General features: G+C 34.7%; 1 protein-coding gene across 5 annotated transcripts in view; it reads right to left on the reverse strand.

Annotated features, from left to right (window-relative positions):
* The window catches only part of MYOF (myoferlin), a 66,820-nt gene that overhangs the window by 23,731 nt on the left and 23,263 nt on the right, over positions 1 to 19,826 (reverse strand). For 3 of the 5 annotated variants that reach the window (XM_017804095.1, XM_017804092.1, XM_017804097.1), the window contains exons 13-28: positions 18,810 to 18,913; positions 17,810 to 17,878; positions 17,669 to 17,712; positions 17,194 to 17,276; positions 15,106 to 15,144; positions 12,486 to 12,610; positions 11,900 to 12,016; positions 11,338 to 11,515; positions 10,440 to 10,564; positions 9,816 to 9,922; positions 7,335 to 7,527; positions 6,165 to 6,320; positions 5,046 to 5,177; positions 3,576 to 3,739; positions 1,724 to 1,838; positions 1,499 to 1,604 (exon numbers count right to left, since the gene is read on the reverse strand). In XM_017804095.1, coding sequence (XP_017659584.1) covers positions 1,499 to 1,604; positions 1,724 to 1,838; positions 3,576 to 3,739; positions 5,046 to 5,177; positions 6,165 to 6,320; positions 7,335 to 7,527; positions 9,816 to 9,922; positions 10,440 to 10,564; positions 11,338 to 11,515; positions 11,900 to 12,016; positions 12,486 to 12,610; positions 15,106 to 15,144; positions 17,194 to 17,276; positions 17,669 to 17,712; positions 17,810 to 17,878; positions 18,810 to 18,913 — 1,857 coding nt within the window. The remainder of the gene's footprint in view (positions 1 to 1,498; positions 1,605 to 1,723; positions 1,839 to 3,575; positions 3,740 to 5,045; positions 5,178 to 6,164; positions 6,321 to 7,334; positions 7,528 to 9,815; positions 9,923 to 10,439; positions 10,565 to 11,337; positions 11,516 to 11,899; positions 12,017 to 12,485; positions 12,611 to 15,105; positions 15,145 to 17,193; positions 17,277 to 17,668; positions 17,713 to 17,809; positions 17,879 to 18,809; positions 18,914 to 19,826) is intronic. The other 2 variants (XM_017804096.1, XM_017804094.1) reach the window with 1 other exon arrangement.

Raw genomic sequence — 19,826 nt, forward strand, 5'->3', positions numbered from 1 at the left:
TCTAGGACTCAGACTTTAATTTAAAGTCATCTCATTAAAAAGTTACTGCAGACTCCTAACAGAGGTTCCAGTTAAGACAGATATCAATACACTAAGATAAAGAAAAGATTTGTTTTATCCTAATAGCTAGCTATTTCACTTATATTTAAAAGTAGTAACTATTTGAGAGTTTTCAGCTGTTTTAGAACAAATAAAAATTCATTATAGTTTTTCAAAATTCTGGGCTTTCCAGAATCTCCCAAGAGATTTTTGTTTTCATTATTCATTTTCAAACCACCAAACCAATCTCCTGTAAATTCTTTGCTATGATACATTGCCTTTTCCTATTGCTGCAGAATCCAAATTATGGTCTTACAAGGTTGTTTATATCACAACTTTCTAAGCTGGTAGCAGTTTTAATTTAGTGTAAGTAACAAGCATATGGAAGTCAAAGTAACACCAGGAAAATGGTGCACTTAGGATTTTCTAACCTCATCAGGATAGCAGTACATCTAATATGAAAAACTCTGTCTAGGAGCACCAGACTCTTCACAAAAAGACTTTGAAGTCTTTTTTCATTTCAGAAGTTCCTAAGAATCAGTTGCACACTGTCTGTTTCATCCTGAGCAGTCCTGCATGTCTCTCTTCCCACACAAATTCAGAGCAGTTATTTTTCTCTCAGCAATATAGGAATCCTTCACACACGTGTGTGGTGTGTAACCAACACAAACAGGTTCCTCACTTCTTTTAGTCCCCAGACCTCCTGATTCACTTCTTAGCATTGTTTGGCAACTCATCACACGGTTAAAGGCTCGCAGGTAAATTATTCAAAAGATCCAAATCTAGCTTTGCCACATATTCTCAGTGCAATTACAGAGGTTTCACGTCTCAAGTTTTGGACTTCTCTAAAAAACCTCAGTTACTGCTACTTATCCATGTCTTATAGGCCCAATTGTAACCACTGGACTGCATTAAGACCGGACTTGCGAAAAATGTTCTGGAAACTTATTTAAAAAATAGGGTGGATTCTATTTCCAAGCCCGCTGTTTATACACACAGCTTTCCCATATGAAACCTCTCATGTTAATAGACTGTTGTTTGCATTAACCTTCATTATTTTAAGTTGTCAAAGCTTGTGGCTCAATATTGTCATCTGCTGCTGTAGTTAAGACTAACATACAGCTTCTTAGACTATGAGATTCTCTAGTAAGCACTTATAAATGCATTTATTATGTGTCTTGTACAAAATAGCTTTTGATCTAAAAAAGACTCAATGAGAACGGTGAGTTTGATGGAACAGTGATTAAAATGGAAATAGAAACAGATGCAGACAGTGAACACTTTCTCAAGGTCATTTAGTCGGATTCCTTAAGCAACTGTTACCCAAATATTTCCTTGATACTTTTCCACAGGGCAACCACTGTCATGCCCAGGATATTGCCACAGTCTTGATGTACATCATCCTTCAGTATCAACAACAGATTTTCCTGATAATCAGCAAATAAACAGTAAATCTCACCATGCTCATCCACTGCTCGATTTAGATCAGATTTCCAAGCATCATCTTCCCACATCCATCCCAGAGGACACGTGAACTCGCGTGGGGGTGGAATTTTTTCTCCATTCTTTTATGTAGGGAAAACATAACAGTTCTGTGCATTAATAGAGCAAATACACTGTGTAGCAAAGCATAGAACTCCTTCTCTTAAACCTTTATTTATCCAGTGAAAACTTTAAGTCTCACCACATCTGTGTAACTCTCTTCAGATGCTTTCCATTCCCCTCCAGGATAGCGACTCTCATTTTCATATACTTCGTCAGTAAACTCAGTATGTCCAGCATCAGCTTCAGTCAACAAACTGCACATCCAAAATAAATGTAATAATAAATCAAAAATATTTTAGTTCACTACAGAGAAACATATAGAAACAAAGCACAGAACATGCACATGTGGTGGTATTCTGGATTTCCATCTATATGAGGGACACTTATTTCCTTAGAACGTCTTTCTTAAACTGAAGCAACTCCAGTAGTAGTAAGCAATAAGAGGAACATTACTCATAAATATGAGTGACTAGCATGAGTATTTTAACTGGTGTGTTATTCAGGATCTGCTTTTAATACATCCTCTTGAAAAAAGAAAAAACAACATATATTTAAATGTAGGAAACCCCAGACTGTGTATGGCAGTTACACGTGTCTCTAAGGTGCATGCATCTATGCATGCACCAAAATTTGGCAATGTACTTAAATTTGTTTCCCTTTATGCTCTTGACAAGGCAAGCAATTAGTTGGCTAGTATTTTCTAATTTGCAAATAAAAGAAATGAGGGAACAGTAAATCAATCAAAAGCCTTTTGCTTTCCCTCAGTGCCTCACTGCAGTTCAGAACGCGCTGAAGTGTGTTCTACACTGCCATTTGCTGGCCAAATACAGCCAGGCAGATCTTCTCCCAGTAAAAGCAGATGCATGGCAAAACCATGCATTTCAGTGGGAGGGCTTTTTCCATTATCTGAGAAAATATCTCCATATTATTGCTTTTCTTCATGTCAGATTATTCACTGAAATAAAAGCTATTAATTTAATATGAAAAACCCCCCATCCATTCATACCTATGACAGATACAATTTTAAAATTAATCAAATAATAGCATACATTTTTCCTGCATGGTTATTCTACAGCAACAGTTCTATATTTTTTTCACCATCATAACACAAGAATTTAAAATGGGGTGAATATTTTCTTTTAAGAAAGAAGAAAATAGTCTCTTTCTCATGCTGGCTTTTGTTTATGAAAAAAATAATGTACCCAGTCTGGTTTAAAGTGTGGCAACACAGCTGAACTGGCACAACTCCAGAGTTGAAAACCTTTGACAGAGAAAGACTGACCCTGCTAGAGCTGGCGGAGAACTGACACCTCATGAATTTGGTCTGGCAGGGGAGGAGTTGTCATATGGCACCATAACCTTAGAATCTGAAAACAACTCCTGCCTTGAGTCAGTTTGAGAAATTACCTACATCAGTTGTTGAATGATGGAACTTCTCAACACTTAATGAAATAAACACAAAAAACCACCTAGCGTATGCGAACCACCACACAAATGCTGTAATGGTGTTGCTACAACACGAATTGAAGCTTTATACTGGGTGTCAGGGTTAAGCTTCTACCAAGGGAAGACCCAGAAATCCAAGGGTCTTGTCTGAAACAATCACAGCAGGATCGCTGAATCTCACAGAGACACACATAAATCTCACAGTAGCTTTCTAGGTATGAAATACTATTATTATCCCTTTTATAAAGATGAGGCACCAAGACCCAAAGAATAAGTAATATAGCCATCATGACATGGGGACTGCTAAACCATAAGCTGGTTCCTAGGAAATGGATGCATTCTTTCTGTTGCCTGTTTTATTTCACTTTTTAAAAAAGGTTATGTTAATTTTAGCATTATTAACTAGCTTTGACTATCGGCTGTTTTTTTCTGTCATAGAATGTTGAACTTAAAATCTCCTTCTCAGCGAAGAAAACATGGAGGAGCTTTTAATCTAGACTACAAATGTCTTTATTGCTGCCCACATAGAATTAAAAAAATCTGACCTTCTTTCAGGATCAATCATCCATTCTCCTTCCCACTCCCAGCCCTTTGGGGGTAGGAAGTACTCTTTTTTCAGTTTGATTTTTCCTGTGACATCAGAAAACTTGTGGCGACCAACAAGTCCTGAGGTACCCCACTTTCCAAAAAGGAAAGCCTGATTTTCATACTGTGTGGGAAGAAAGTAAAAATCAAATTATTATTTAGGAATAGTAAACAAATATTTCTGTATATTTTACAAATGAATCATTCTGTTATACATTTCCTTTCTCTGAAATTAAGTACCCCCTTTCTCCATTACTCTGCAATGTCATCATTAATTTCTTTTTTTAATTTTCTTCTATGCTGCTTGGTAAAGCAAATCTTCTCATTTTATTGCCTCTCTACAACTACATTCGAGCTTCCTCAAAATTAAAGCTCTGTTAAGTAAAATATTGTTATATTATTCAAACAAGTTCCTTCTGTTCCTTAAATGCATGATTCTGTCATTCTTTTCCATCTCAAATCTCCTCCTATTTAAAATATCTTATTTTGTAACACGGAAAAGTGTTATCATAGTAGCTACCAGGGGCAATGATTCTGATGTTAGCCCAGTTTATATAGTCTACTTCCCTTCCTGAGATTATTTGTAATTTATGATGGTCTTGAGTTTTCTGCTCTTATTCCTGTAAAATTGTTGGACTGCTGTATGAAGAGCAAAAAATGAGATATTCAATAGTATCTTAAACTCTATACTTAAAAAATGGCTTTGAACACCCATTGCTTCAAGCAACTTACTACAGCACTGCTAAATATTTAAGCATAACTGCAATGGTGACACCATTGTAAAAATGTCTTGTTTCGTTAGCTATTTTACTGATATTGGATTATGTGCACCACTGGGTGATGTGACATATAAGAGACATCTGCCACTTACCATTACCATTCAAAATCTCTATTATATGCTGTGGGACTATTTCAATCATTTTTATTCTTACCTCTTACCTTTGAAATGTTATCATAACATAGCTTTTTGTCATCAAAATCTACTGGGTTTGACCAGTTTTCCTGTAGCAGTAAATTTTCCACTGCTACAAAAGAACCATTATTAAGCAAAACTACTTGCATTGAAGTATAATTTGTAGTAGTGAAGAAGCAATTAAAAGAAAACGGTTATTCCCGTGCCAAAACATAATGGTCTAGATCCCAATCTTAATTACACTGATAAAAATCTAAAATAAATGTCTTTGAAATCACTGGAGTTAACCAGATTTGTACCTGATCAACCAGTTCAGAATCTGGTCTGCTGAAGTTCGTCTGCTAGGCACAATGGGCTTGATCATTAATTGCCTTGAATGGGGTCTACTTGTTTCATTATAATAAATACTACTCTACCTCTCTGTCCAGCATGCAAAGAAATTCAAAAGAGTTCCAATTGCATTGAATTCCTAATATTCATGTCCAAGTTTAAAGTAAGAAAGCAACGATGGGCATACCATTTCAGCAAAAACACTGAATGTTCCCTCTGCAAAGCTATTAAACTTCTTTTCCACTGCACTGAGCCCAAGCCAAATGTTAATTCGCAACTCTGCAGGCATTTTGACATCTTTGGTCTTGTCCTGTGGGTACTGGCACACAAACAAAAATGTTATTCTTTGTTATGTTATGCAGGTATTGTAGATTTCAGTAAAACATATGCAACAACATAGAGATATGAGGAGTAATAATATGTGATTTATTTATCACTTCCTGTACTGCTTTTTCTCAAAAGCCAGTAATAAATAGTCCAGGAAGGAAGTATTCTTTAAATAATACCTGCCTAGGGCATTTAAAAACCAAACATAGTAAAAGTAGTATCATCCCTGTTCCTCTGTATTCTCTCCCAAGTTTTATTCAACAAGATTTTGACAATAACTTCATTGTTGATGTTTGAGTGTCTTGCAGGAGACTCTGGAAAGGCAGAGGTTCATCGGGATGGTTCACTACACACTGAATCAATGCATGATAAGGGGGCTTGCAAAGAACTGTGAAGGTACAGGCTTGTCTGCATTGAAGCATTATTCAGTGTAACTATTGCTACATTGACAAACTCTGTAAGTGCTATTGTTTTACAGTCAGATTGCTTTTTTTCAGGTTACGTTTATTTCAATTGAAGATAATATAAACTTAAATGGAGATATTCCTATTCAAGAGTAAGACTCAATTCAGAGAGACATAAGTTCTGGGTGTAGACGTGCTCTGTATTACTTGCAGAAAACCATCAAAAACTTCGAATGCGTTTTTGGAACTTCTCTGACTTACACTTATTATTCCCTCTGAAAGTCTACATGCATGTCCAACCCAGAAATACCAACAGTAACACTTTAAAAGTCCTGTCACAAGTTTGTGCTCTTTTAGAAAAGCCTCAGAGATCAAGGGCAATCTGGTTCTAACTGGCTTATGATGAATTTACAATTTCTGTGATATTTTGGAGAAGTTACATGCAGTTGGCTTTTAATCTGTCCTGAGTTTAGATATTCCATTTTTCATAGTTTGTTTGCATGTTTCATGCTCATGTCTGAGGGCATCTCAGTTTAGGGAGTTAATCATTTCTGAAGAAGAAAAAAAAAAAGTACCTTTAAAAAGATTGTTTGGGTTTTTCCACAGTATTTACCAGATGATTCAGGGCTCGTTGTGGAATACAGCACTTGGTGTGCAGGAACACGAGCATAGGCCAGTCTTTTCTCCCCTCGGATCATCCATATGATTACATCAGGCATACTATTCTGTGGCTGCAGGTTATTTGTGGGGAAAGGAAAGATAAGAATAATAATTAATACAACGTTAAGCTAATCTAGTGCTTAGAAAACAGAAACATAAATTAGGATTTATGTCAAAGAATTTATCACTAAGAATCAACAATTGCCATGAATTTATTATAAATAGAGGAAATTGCTTTACTAAGCAAGACATAATTCTGAAAGAATCATAGAAGATACCATTGAGATTTTTGGAAGGCAAGTAAGTTCTATTAAAAAAACAGTTCTTATGTATTTTCTAAATATTTCTAGAGACATTTTGTATCTCAATCCTCTTATGACAACTATAATGACTGATCCCAAATGGTAACGCACCTTATTGACCTGCTACCTATGTAAGTGCTTATGATGTTTCCATATTAAGGGTATATCATCACAAGACTTTTAGCAGAAGACATAAACCACCTAATATCTTCTTGCAGTTTGTGCACATCTTTTATGCTAGCTGCAAGTCTGCTCTTTTTTTTGTGATCAGTATCTTTTCAGAGCAGAAGCAACAAATCAAAAATTTCTACAATGTTGTGACAACCAGTTATGAGATAGCAGAGATGAAACCAGGAAATGTTGCTGAAAATTTAAAAAACACAGAAACAAAGAGATTTAACTCTGTTAGAAGTTGATTTCTATGGCTAACAAGCTATGAAAAGACAACATATATCCTGCAGTCTCTGAACCAGTAATGTGACTTGCAATTCTGGAAGAAAGGAAAGATCAAAATACAATCATTTTAAACAGAATAGAGTCTATTCCATAAATCACAGAGTGTTCATTACCCAACACACATTCTCAGTGAAGACAGTTAGCATACAAGAACATTATGTTTAAGTAAATCTTAATTACAGAGGGGAACATGTTTACTTTTGCAGCATATAAAATTACTTTCCTAAGGAGAGCAGATATTGCTTGATCAGCAGTGAACTTTACAACTATTTGTGTTAGAGAGGTATTGCTAAACTAACTGAATCACCAGTACTGTGTAGCACTAACCTCTTCACTGAGTTGCAGTAATTTATCCAACCAGTCCTCAATTTCTGTCAGAGTGGCTTTCACATCAGTAGCTTCATTTCTCATCCTTGCTGCTGCTTCTCCAATCTGCTTGAGAGACTTGAGGCGCAGTTTTTCTATCTGAGTGTCAAGGACTGTAATATTAGATTTGCCTTCTATGAGGGGAAATGGTTTACTGAAAAGAGAATATTAATTATGGTTAATAACCTTAGTGGATTTTATTTAGCCACACACTGAATACAGCCATGCAAACAGAGGCAAGAGATTGAGTGTCACTTTTTCCTGCTATTAAAAACCATGGGAAGAGTGCTATAGCATTTATTTCTGCAGAGATTTCCACCTGACAAAGTGTTTACAGCAAGGGAAATGGTGTACTTAAATATACAAACACCAAGGTAGAACAGCTTGATGTGTATGCTTTAATGTAACTGCTGCTAAACAAACCAAGCAAAATCCATTTCCCTGTATATTCACATAAAAAAAATTATTGTCTCAGAATGTACATCTCAAAAATGAAATCAGTGCCTTCAGACCAAGATTAGGTTTTTTTCCTTCAATGGAAATTGTAAATTCTCAGAAACTCAATATACAAATACAGTTCTTGTCTATGACTATCTAACCCTCTGGCATGAAAACATCAAAGAACTCTCAAAAAAATCCATGACATAGAACTTCTGAGTCACTAGAGGGCAGAGTAACTACTCAATGGAACCAAGAAATCATAGAACCATAGAATATCCTGAGCTGGAAGGGACCCACAAGGATCATTGGGTTTGCGGTCTGCACAGGACAACCCCAAAAAATCACACCATGAGTCTGAGAGCATCACAGAAAAAACAAGGAGAAATTAGTTTTTTTGAGTTGGAGGAGGTTTGAGGAAAAGGCAGCTTTTCAAAGACCAATGACTGTATCCCTTTAACAGAGTTCACCAGGAGGTGTTTAATATTATCCTTTAGAAAAAGTGTAAAATTTTTCGAAGACACTGTCTAGTTTGAAAAGACTGGCTCTTCTTTGACCTACTTTTAATGACATGCTATGCACTTCTAAGGGTTTTGATTCTGTAAAACCTTGATACTGACTATGGTGCCTTCCACTGCACTTAGTTCTACTAATTTGAATGCAAGTGCTATCTGCCCTGAGTGCAAGTACTTAGACATAAATCAAAGGTACCTGATCAGAAATTCCAGAAAGTAACCTCATTTTAGGTTTAAGTAGTGCACTGAAAACTCTCTCAAACTCTTAACTCATTTAAACTTTAGCACAAGAAGGAAAAATCTTCTATGAATTCAACATTATGAGCTGAAAAAACCCATTGTATCCGTGAACAACAGGAAGATCATCTGGGAGATATATCTAGGTGCTAATGCTCCATAACTGTTGAGTGATATTTTATAAAATAATGGACTGAATTAATAACAGTGTAAAGATGTGCCAGGTTGATGAGCTGACCTGAAGTTCCCACACTCACTAGATGGCTCCATGTGACAACAGTTCGCCCTTCACATTTTGCTTTCCTAGAGTATTTCAGTTCTTACTGCTGTCTTCCAGATCACAGCAGGTATTCTATGAAGTTACTGGTTTATATTTAGACATAAGCTTTCTATAATATAATTTTTTGCTAGTATATACTGACATAAGCTTTCTTTCATATAATTCTTTGCTATTATATACTGACCTCCACTGTTTGCTTTTTCCTCTCTTCAATTTTATATTGGCTCTACAACTTGATGAATTTGTTCTTTCATTCATGTTCCATGTTATTTACTCTTATGGACAATAACTGTTCTGTCATTTTTTCCTTTCCTTTTCCTGTGCTGTTTCATCATCCACTTGTTTACTCTCCCCATCTCAATATCTCATTCTGTTAATGTCTCTCATACAATTCCTTCCTCTTTATTTAGAATATATTCTCTTTCAAAACCCTAAATGCTGGCTCCTATTGCCTTCTCTGAACAATTCCATACATACAAACATATTGACTAAAGACTTAGTCAAAAATACAATCTTTATGGCCCTTAGTCTTCCACAGCTTTTGACTTTTTGTTCTGGGTTTACCAGTAAATCATAGAATTTCTTCCCTCTTCAGTTTCAGATACAACATTAAAACATGGGTAAACCAAAGGTACATGAGGAATTTTAAAGAAGGCAAAATGGTAGAAAGACAGCAGAGAGACCTAATTTCCCATTTTTAGATTTTTTTCAAGAGATACTGTTTTATCACTGTTAGTAATAAACTATCCTGAGATAAAGGGGAATTACAAAACTAGATGGATTACTTCACTGGCAATATTAACGATGTTTTACTACTTTCAGAGACTTTTGGAATTCCAGTTCTTAGGTCAGTTCATAGGGATAGTCAGTTTTATAGTCCTTAGAATTTGTTTTCTGACTTAGTAAAGGCAATAGCAAAGATTCTGAGCAGGCCCAGAATGATAACATAAGAGATAAAAAGGGTACTTTTACCTTATATCTTCTGTAAGTTCATCAATCAGCTTCAACCACATCTCAGCTAATCGGTTTTCAGAAATTTTAGCCTGCATTCCTGATTTTAAGGTGGCTAAGTTGGATTGCTGAAGAATTTAAAAGAAAAGGATTTGCACTTATAAACTTCCATTGTGGTTTATGGTCAATAGGACTTTTAAGACTTTGATCTTATTTATTTCTCTGTGTAAAGACCAAATCAAAAAAAGACTTAGATGTTCAAACTTGATTCATATTTAACAGAACTAACCTGATGTTCTTCCTCACTGTAACAATATATGATATTGCACCTAGCTTATAAAACAAATAACAGTTCCACAGACTTAACATGCCACTAACTAACACCGAGGACTTTTCCTTCCCCTGGGAATTCCCCGCAGATTCAATCAGGAGTGTACTGAGCCTTGCCAAAATGCAGACCTATGATTAACAGTGCCATTTGTTACACTGAGCTATGTTTAATTTTGAATCAGAAAAAAGGAGCTAAAGCGTCAGAAAACTGTTCCATAATTTGCTTAAAATGTCACTTTTTGATTATATGTCTAAATGAAAAAAAAAGTAAACATGAAAAGCATAGCAGCAAAAGGAAGATTTTAAGTGTCTTACCAGTCTTTCAGCCATGTTTAGGAGTACATTCACGGCGTCTAATCTATGACTTATGTCCTCCCAAAAGGAAGTCAGTGTTACAACTGGCTTTGTGTTTGCCCATGGCAAGTAGTAATAATAATTACCTGGTGTGAAACATTTGCATGTTAGATTTGGAATTCATGGCAGGAGTATAATATTGTACATTGTTGCTATATTTATTTCATTTCTGTACTACAAATCATTTAAGGACATGCAAGCTAGTCCAAATTCATCCAAGGATTTGTTTTATTTTCAAGCCACTGTAGTGTTTGTTGAATGGCAAATTTTACTTCAAATTGTTTCAAAATCCGACAGATTTTTAAAAAAATAAATTACCTGTTAATATGAAATAAAAAATTAAAATAATTATTTTCCAGATTAAGACTGATTACTTCTTTTAATACAAATGGAAGAAATACTCCCCTTGGTAGTTAATTAAAAAAAAAATTATAGCAGAATATATTTTCCTGTGATCTAGCTAGGCTGGTTTTTTTTCTAGGCTGCAAGATGCATGGTTTAAAAACAAGTTATTATTTTATTCTAAATCAGAATATTCAAAGGGTGTTTTCCCTATTTAACCCCTAGATACCTGTAAAATAATGTGATTTTTTTTCCTTGCAAATTTTCCTGTGCACATCTAGGAGACGGTCAAAAGATTTCACTGAATTCTGTCAAAATCTCATTAATAACCCCAGCAGGCTTTGCAGCATGTATTCCATAAATGCAACTCCATCTCAAAAGCTGTGGAAAGCCACACGCTCTGTCATATTTTCAGTAAGTGTGCAGTGCAGTCAGGGCTGACATTCCAAAGCTACAAAATAGCATCTCAAACCCAGAATTTTAGAGTCTTTCATCCCCATACTGGCAGCATCCTTACCATCAAAAACAGCACTACTGTACTGAGTTGTTGATGCCAAAGGTTTACAGGTGGTATCAAACTTATTGCCGTAGTTACCAATGCTAACTTCGAACTGAATAGGCTCTCCAGTGTCTTGCAGCATGGTGGCAGAATGAAACACAGCAGCCAAGCAGAACTTCCGTCTGCGCTGGTATTTCTACAAGAACAATCTTTTTACTTGTATTTCAATATTTGTAAAACAGGATCCACAATTATAGAAAAGAATAGCAATAATTTCTTAATGGAAATAATAACTTTAATATCTTTACTACTTTCTGAGAAGAAACCAAAACATATAACGTGTATAATAAATTACTGTATTTGATACTATAAAATGTTTCAAATTAACAGTTCTTGCTACGAGGGTATGACATTTTTTTAGCCACCACTCCTCAGTCACCAATAACCACGAGTAAACACCCCTTCGAATTCAGAGATTCAAATCTAGTTTTGATGTTTGTGAGTTAGATGATTCTCCAAAGACAACCAGCCAAGGCACCTCTCCATTATCAACAGTGACAAGGATAAAACAAGTATTTACCTCAACAACCAGCAAGTCATCATTAGGAATCATCTCTAACTTTTTATTAACAGGCTTGCTTTCAAGTACTGTAGACAGTTCGACCAGAATTCTCCCTCTATAAGCAACTCCTTCTCCCTGTAACATAAACACACATCAAATCCAACTTTATATATTTGTCCTACAGAAGCATACACTTTCTTTAGCTGTACATGATTCTGGTCTCACTGAAGTGTTCTAAGAACTCCTGCAGAGGCATGAATGTACATATGTGAACAAGTGAAATTAAGCACTTGGCTTTAATTAACGCTAGAAGTAAAAAGCAAGGAAATAAGAAATATAAATGCATGCAAAGATGCAGTTAGTGAAAATCATCAAAAACACTGCTGCTCTATCAAAAACACCTTCAAAATGAAGACAGATAGGAATGGTAAATATTATTATACTTCCTTATTAATCTTAAATATAATATATTATTCAAAAAGAAACACCAAAAGCAGTGCAATGTGAAACAAAAAAAAAGACAAGACATTAAAATTAATTAATTTATTGATTAGAAACAACTGGGTTTAATTCTTTTATTAAAACAATTAATAAGGAAACTGACCTTTCCAAAGTTTAATTCATCATATGGGTCTGGGAATCCAGTGTATTCTCTTGGACTTCCATAAAAGTTTAGGTAACAAGGCCCAAATGTTGGTAAAAAGCCAACTTCAGTGTCTCCAGTGTTTACTAACAGAAAACAATCACAATTATATCTTTGTTAATTACCATTATATTGTTAATTACTGAGCCAGAAAGGCAACTAACATTACTATCAAGTCCACTAGAATGAAGGTTAGATATTAGTTAGGTATTAGTATTAGTAATGTAAGAACGCTTTATTCTCTGGATATACCATATGAATGTAAAGTAATTATACTATACTTGTTCCTAACTTCCTTCCTCATTGTACAATACTTATACTAAATAACACTTCACACAGTAAATCCCCCCCAGAATAAAGAGAACTTCTGTCCCACTGCAAATATATGGTTTTCCTTTATGTCAAAGGGTACTACATTTATGCTAATAGAAAAACAATATTTGCGATCATTTAAATGCACAAGCCAATGATCAAGCTAAACAGTCACAAAAAAGATGCACACCATAGCAGAAAACCCCCTACTGTTAACAGAGCTAATCCTATTGTTCTAAATTTTAAAATCATTTTTCTGTGCCTATCCTTTAGTGTAAAACAGACTACTGCAAAATTTAATCATAATGCTACAGCGCATTGTTTCTCACCAACTCCCTTTTCAGTAGGCTAAAATCCATACAAGACTGAAAGTCCACAAATTCAGTTAATTCTCAATCAATTCCAATGACAATAAACTGATTAAAATGAATAAACCAACTAAATTGAATAAAATTATTTCATGACTTAACAGCTTAAAATTTCCCAATGTTTTAATCTAGCTAAAAACATATACTAAGAAGTATTTAGAAATTTTTGTCAGTTTTAATGGCTAAGCTAGGAAACTGCACACCACAGCTATTTTTTATTTTCAGATATTTATAATATCCAAAAACTTGAAAAAGCATTTTCACTGCTAATGCTTACTGTCATAAAATTGTATTTTTTAACAATGTTCTGGTTTTTAGCAGAAAAATATACATAGGGAAGCCTCACTTGCATTACTGTTGTTATCTTTAGGGCTTGTATTTATGCCTTGCAAATTTATTAGATGAATGATATTACAAAAAGCTCCTTTTAGAGCTAATTAAAATCTATACTCTAGGGAGTTAATTGTTCTTTCAGTAACAATCAAACACATGCCAAGGCTATTGATTGATAAATTGAATGAGTGATGTAAAGATAATTAGAACAAGGTAAGCAACACACATGCAGAAAAATATTACATAGTTTTGAGTGAACAGAAAAGATTCTATACTCTTTTCCTTCTTGTATCCTATCTTTTGCCTTTGAACAAATGATCCTGGTACAAAAAAAAAAGAGATGAGAACAGGTTCTTAACCTTGCAACTAATATCACTTGGAGTGATCTGCAGCACAAAGAAGGAGGCATTTATTTATTACAGGAAAAGAAGGCTGAGATAAGAAAGTGACAGTGAAGGGTTATGCCTTGTATGACTATGCTACTGCTGAGTAGCACAAACAGATAGTAAAAATGAATGTGATGTCTTGATGTAATTTCCAGTCAACACAAAGTCACATAAAATCTGCACAATACAAAATAGTTACTGTAGTTCCTTAGTTTGCATTGGGATACTTCCATATCCTTATATTTGAATCAGAAATAAATCAAAATTTGAATGAAAAAGAATTGTTGGAATGATGTTCAGTGTTTTAAAAATTCTAACACTGAACTGCTCACATCAGATCTCAGTCTGACTAGATTTGAGGTACAGATATGTATTAATATATTCACTACTTACTGATGTTAATAAACTAAACAAAATATAAATTTTAAAACAAACAAACAAAAAACCCCTCCCAAACCTGGAATCAAAAGAATTATTTTCTATTTTTTTTAACATTTAATATTCAATTGTTTACTTTCAGAAGGTTGATTATCATGTATTACAGAAAATGACTCCAAGAAATTATTTGTCTTTAACCTAATATTATTTTATTAAGAAAGACAGTAAATGAAGTATTGTGCAGATGAATGAATGCTACCTTTCAACTGCAATCCACTCATATTTATTCCTCACTATATAAATATTTGTCACAAAGTCTTTTAAAACTGGATGTCAACCTTGACAGTAACGGAAAAACACATCTCTCCAGGTAGTAACAGAATCAGATTTTATTTTTCAGACTTTATTTATATAGCTTGTTAAGCATCAGCAAAACAGCCACTAATTATTTTAGGCAGTTACTTACTTCTGCAAGGCTCTGCAGCTGCAAAAATAGATGTGATCTCGTAGATAAGTTAAAAATTGCAAGCCATTGTTAGACTAAGCACTTTATAATCAAAGCAACTACATGCTCATCTCTAACACACACCTTGAAGCACCAGCCAAAAAGAAACATTTTCAAACCAATTCCAGTGCCAAAACTGTTTTCTAGGGTTAGTTATTTTTGATACTCTTTAATCATAATGGTGAAATATTTTAGAAAAGTAATTATTAAAAATATTTTCAAGATTATGGATTATCTTAGGCAGTACTCCTCAGTTTGGGCACTGGAAAGAAAAATCAATAACAGATGAAGATATAAACCTTCATATGATGAAGCCCCTGTTCCTGAAGATGAAAATTCTATATTATGAAAAGAGAAGTAGTTATATGACAAGTGACAACAGTATTGTAAAAGCACACACATCACAAAGCAATCCCCTTCTAAAATAAAGTTGAAGGCCTGAGAAAAAATAAAGTTTATGTGGGTTGGAATTTTGCTTCCTGATTAATATATGAAATTATTACTCTTCCTGTACAAATTCCAAAAGAAAAAAAAAAAGCATGTAGCTGACAAAATATATTGCTTATATATATATTCTGTTTCAGCTTTGTACAGTCCTCCTCCACACAAAATACAAATTTATTTTTAAAACTATTTTTAAAATCTTAAGAACATTTAAGAATCCCACCACATTTCAGAGCTCCTTAGAGTATCTACATTTACTGAGGACCATAGATCAGTTCAGTTCCACAATTCTTTAGAAGCCAGAACAGGCTTCAGGCACTGAAGAAAAGATTTTACATAGAAATGGCTATTCCAATGTCAGTATCTCAGTAGAGAGAGAAACCAAGTAAGATTTCCTCAGTTACCAAGTGCCTGAGTTTGAAGTATAAATGTGCTGTGACTCAGCTGCAGTTCAAGTTACACACTTATACAGGGAGTATAAGTGATCTCTCCAGAGCTGAATTTCCCCCTAAAGCCTAAATCACTCTTTTTCTTTTGCTTCTGATTGCACATGGGATATATGAAAAGAATGTTTTGCACGAGCTCTTCCTTCAACAGAAGTAATTCTAAGAGAACTACATTAGAAGCTTGAAGTTATATGGCTGAAAATACAGTTCCATCCAATTCTTGCCTCAAGTCGCTATAGGACTGGAGCCACTATGTTTTTGCCATTTTGTTTTTAAGCGCCTGATATAGCCACCAAGTTAAGGACAAACTGGTCTGTCTCAGATAAGTACATACATAGATTTTATAAACACAACAGACTTTTATTGTGGCAATGGCAGAAATGGTTTTGAGCCAGTGTCCTTTATACTAGTGTAGATAATCAGATAAATCAGATATCTTGTTATAAAAAGATGAGGTGATTTAAAATATAGACCACAAAGAAATAATCAATAATCACAAGATTATATTAAAACATAAATGTAACAGGACTTTTTTTAATATTATCCAAAATCATGGAAAAAATATTTCTTATAATATCATAAAGAAGAGTTTTATTACAAAGCTATTTTCCAATGGGAACAACATGTTAGGCACTTCATATCCTGCCTATCTTGTTGTTTTCTTCCAGTTAATCAGTTTGGGTTTTTAGTTTTTATGAAGTTACATATCCAGCCATCTATACGGATTGAAGCACATAAATTAATTGCCTGCAATCATGCATTGGAATAAAATCTTCATTCATTGAAGCTAATAAAGTAAGGAATATGAAGCACTCATGCAATGAGATGCAGTGCCCGTTTCTAGTAAGCTACTGATCAAAAACTGATCCAAGTTCCCCCAGCATCTGAAAGCAGCCTAATAGTATCCAGCAAATGAGTATGTGGTTCTAGATAGTTCCTTCAGGCTAATTACTCAGGAAAATTCCACAGCTTTTACATTCTCTTCCCAAATAAAGAACAGATACTCTCACAAGGTGGCAATGGAAGTTTTGTTTACTAGTGCCCAAAGAATCAGTGATTCTGAAGCACTGACTCCAGGCTGCCTTGAAATTAAATATCTTCTTAAACATGTAAGTAAACTTGCATATCTTACTCATGATAGATTGTGATATCACATAGTTTTCTGAAATTGGCAAAGTATTCACAAATTTAATTAGTTCACTTACTTTCATATATATGTGTGTGTGTGTGTGTATACAGAACAGAACGCTGAATTTTGAATTAGTTACTGCTATTTCAATGATGATGTGGTTTAGACATTAAAATTTTAATACTTTACTTTGAAAAGTCCCACATCATGTTTTCTAAAAGCTTTGTTTTGAAAGTTCCAGAAATAGATAATCTTGTTGCCACAGAATTGGGGAACTACAGAAAAATATAATTTCTTATAACACTAATCTTTGCTATTCTCTGTAACACAAGAGAAGATAGTAAGTTAGACACTGCTCAACCAATTACCTCCAACCTCTCCTCCAGAAGCAGCAATTTTTGAGAGGCTTAAATACGTTGTTCCCACCACATCATTTTTTGTAAGACGATCCCTACAGAAAGAAAAAAAGAAAGACTTTATTTAAATATAATATTGGTCATCATACACAGAAGCAAGCTACTAGTACACACATTTTGCATCACCTAGAACACTTTAATATTACTAAGATGGTAATGACTAGTTACAAAAGTGGGTTGTACCAAGAAGAAATCACCTGACTTTTACACTGTCACTTAAAAGTGACAGTGCTCAGTGCTCATTGCACAAAATTAACAATAATCCACGTTACACTAATCAGTCTCTTGTAAAGAAACCATAAAAATACTTAAACACTTGCTTAGATACTCTCACAGACCGTAAAAAATACTAAAAATACCTGACAACAGAACCAGACTTTTCTTCACTTTATTTTGTTTAGTACCTCGATTAAAAGTCATAACTTACCAGTCAATAATTGAAAGTTTTATTCTCTCACACATTGAAGGAAACTGAAAAAAAAAGCAATTAAAGTAAAATAACTCATTATTTATTTCACCTCTGTAATGTTAATGCCCTGAGTTCCAGAAACAAGGGGAAAAAACTGACCTTGATTTGAAGAGAAATAATTTGATTCCACTCTGGATTGGCATTTTTCTCAATTATATTTGTGCAAACCTGCCAAAAATGAAATCAACTAAACAGCACATCAAAGATTAAACAGACAGAACAGCATATACTAGCTATGACTTAGGATACATCATAATTTGTTTGGAAAAAATAGGTAGTAGTTAATGATGAATCCTGAATGGTTTATGCTGCAGTGAGCCATTAGTTTTCCATTGATAACTACTGCTAAAGCGATCTGCATATGCAACATTAATGACTATTAGAGGGAAAAGAAAATTGGAAACTGTGTTTAAATATGAGATTGGAGTTACCCTACCTTTTATTTTCACTTGCTACAATTAAATGAAATTATTAAAGCCTGTTATTTCCACAAGCCACGATTTAATGTGCTTTCACAGTAGTACTGAACACAGCAGAGAAATGAAATGGAGGAATGACTTGATTCCATTTTTCTTTATGCAGATTTTAGAGTAGATGAAGAATATGGGAGAGGCTGTATTATTTGCTAGTCATATCTTTTAAAGATCCTCTACATTACTGGGTGTGGCAACCTGATTACATAACATATTAAAGAAATGACAAAAAAGATAGGCTACCAATGAATATAAGTTGTACAGTTGTGCTCCAGATCAAATTTGGCATTCTAAGGAACACATTAGCAATAAAACACACAAACGCTGTTAACCTGTCCAGAAAGATCTGTATCATGAGTTACAAAAAGCCACAGGAACAGCCAGAAGGCAAGCAATCTGGCATGCATTGCTTCTAGCGTTTACTCATACATTCCTTTTATTAGTCATCAGCTCTACACCCTTTCTACTGTACCTTGCTGTTTTTCCTCACTTTACAAAGTGAACTTTGTTTTTCATTGGTTTTTTATTTATATAATTTCAGTAAACCTAAAAATTCATATTAGCATATGAAATCTGTTCTCAAAACTATGATTAGAATACAAAGATTCAGATGTTTACTAAATTACCTTTTTCCCAGCAAAAGAAACTTCTACAAATGGATCCACCAGGTTTTTCTTGTCTGCTTCTCCTCCAAATATTTCCTTGACAGTCTGTGCAAAAGCATCATCCACTGGAGAAGTGTCAAAGATTAAATTAAGGTGGTTGGTTGTTGATGATGATGATGATTATTATTATTGTCAGTCTAAATAATAAGTTGCCCATACCAATCCCACCAAAATTAACCACCTTACAAATCTAGGAAGGATAAAGTCTAACCTGATAAACAAAATTCTGAAGCGTATTGCTGGTAAAAATGGTGAATTTTTGCTTAGGAGCATTTTTAAAAATATAGACTTTTCAAACATTAAAAGAAATGATGATGTGCTCCTGAATTTAAAGGCATCATTGTATTTGAAAACCATTATGCATGTATCTGTAGACATTGCCATTTGTTGTCACAGATACAGGTGAGAAAATAAGCTAATAAGGCACAAAAAGCCACCTACATTCTATGCGAAAACACATATGGCATATAATGAGAGAAACAGCCTTTGTCTCAGCCAGGTAGGGTTGACACAAGTAAAATCTCACTAAAAGAACTAAGATCAAACCGCTTACAAACTTCCCTGCCCTCCAAGGCTATTATTTAAGCTTATGGTACTCAGCTTAGAGCCCACAAACTGCCTGCTGCTTTCCGAGATGCAGCCAGTTCCTAGATCCTTGTTTCCCGTGGCCACTCAGGAGCAGGGTGCTGGCACTGCAGATGGCCCTGGCCATGGCAGCAGGGGCTGACTGACTGTGGCAGCCCTGTGGCCTTTGCCCTGCTGAACACAGCTGCAGCTACCAGCACCTGTGAAGAAATAATGGACTGCTGGCAAGAGGAAGCTGCAGAAGGCCATCTCCTGGAATCTAAATGACATTGGAAAAGAGGGCTGCAGGGAACCACCTGTCTAATAACCTCTCAAAAGCTGGCAGGGATTGGGATCCAACGGGAATTTGACACGTGCACCGTATACTTCAGGAGATGTGCACAGAACCTTATC

Source organism: Lepidothrix coronata, unplaced genomic scaffold, assembly GCF_001604755.1.
Source record: "Lepidothrix coronata isolate B3197 unplaced genomic scaffold, Lepidothrix_coronata-1.0 Scaffold8, whole genome shotgun sequence".
Classification (NCBI taxonomy): Eukaryota; Metazoa; Chordata; class Aves; order Passeriformes; family Pipridae; genus Lepidothrix; species Lepidothrix coronata.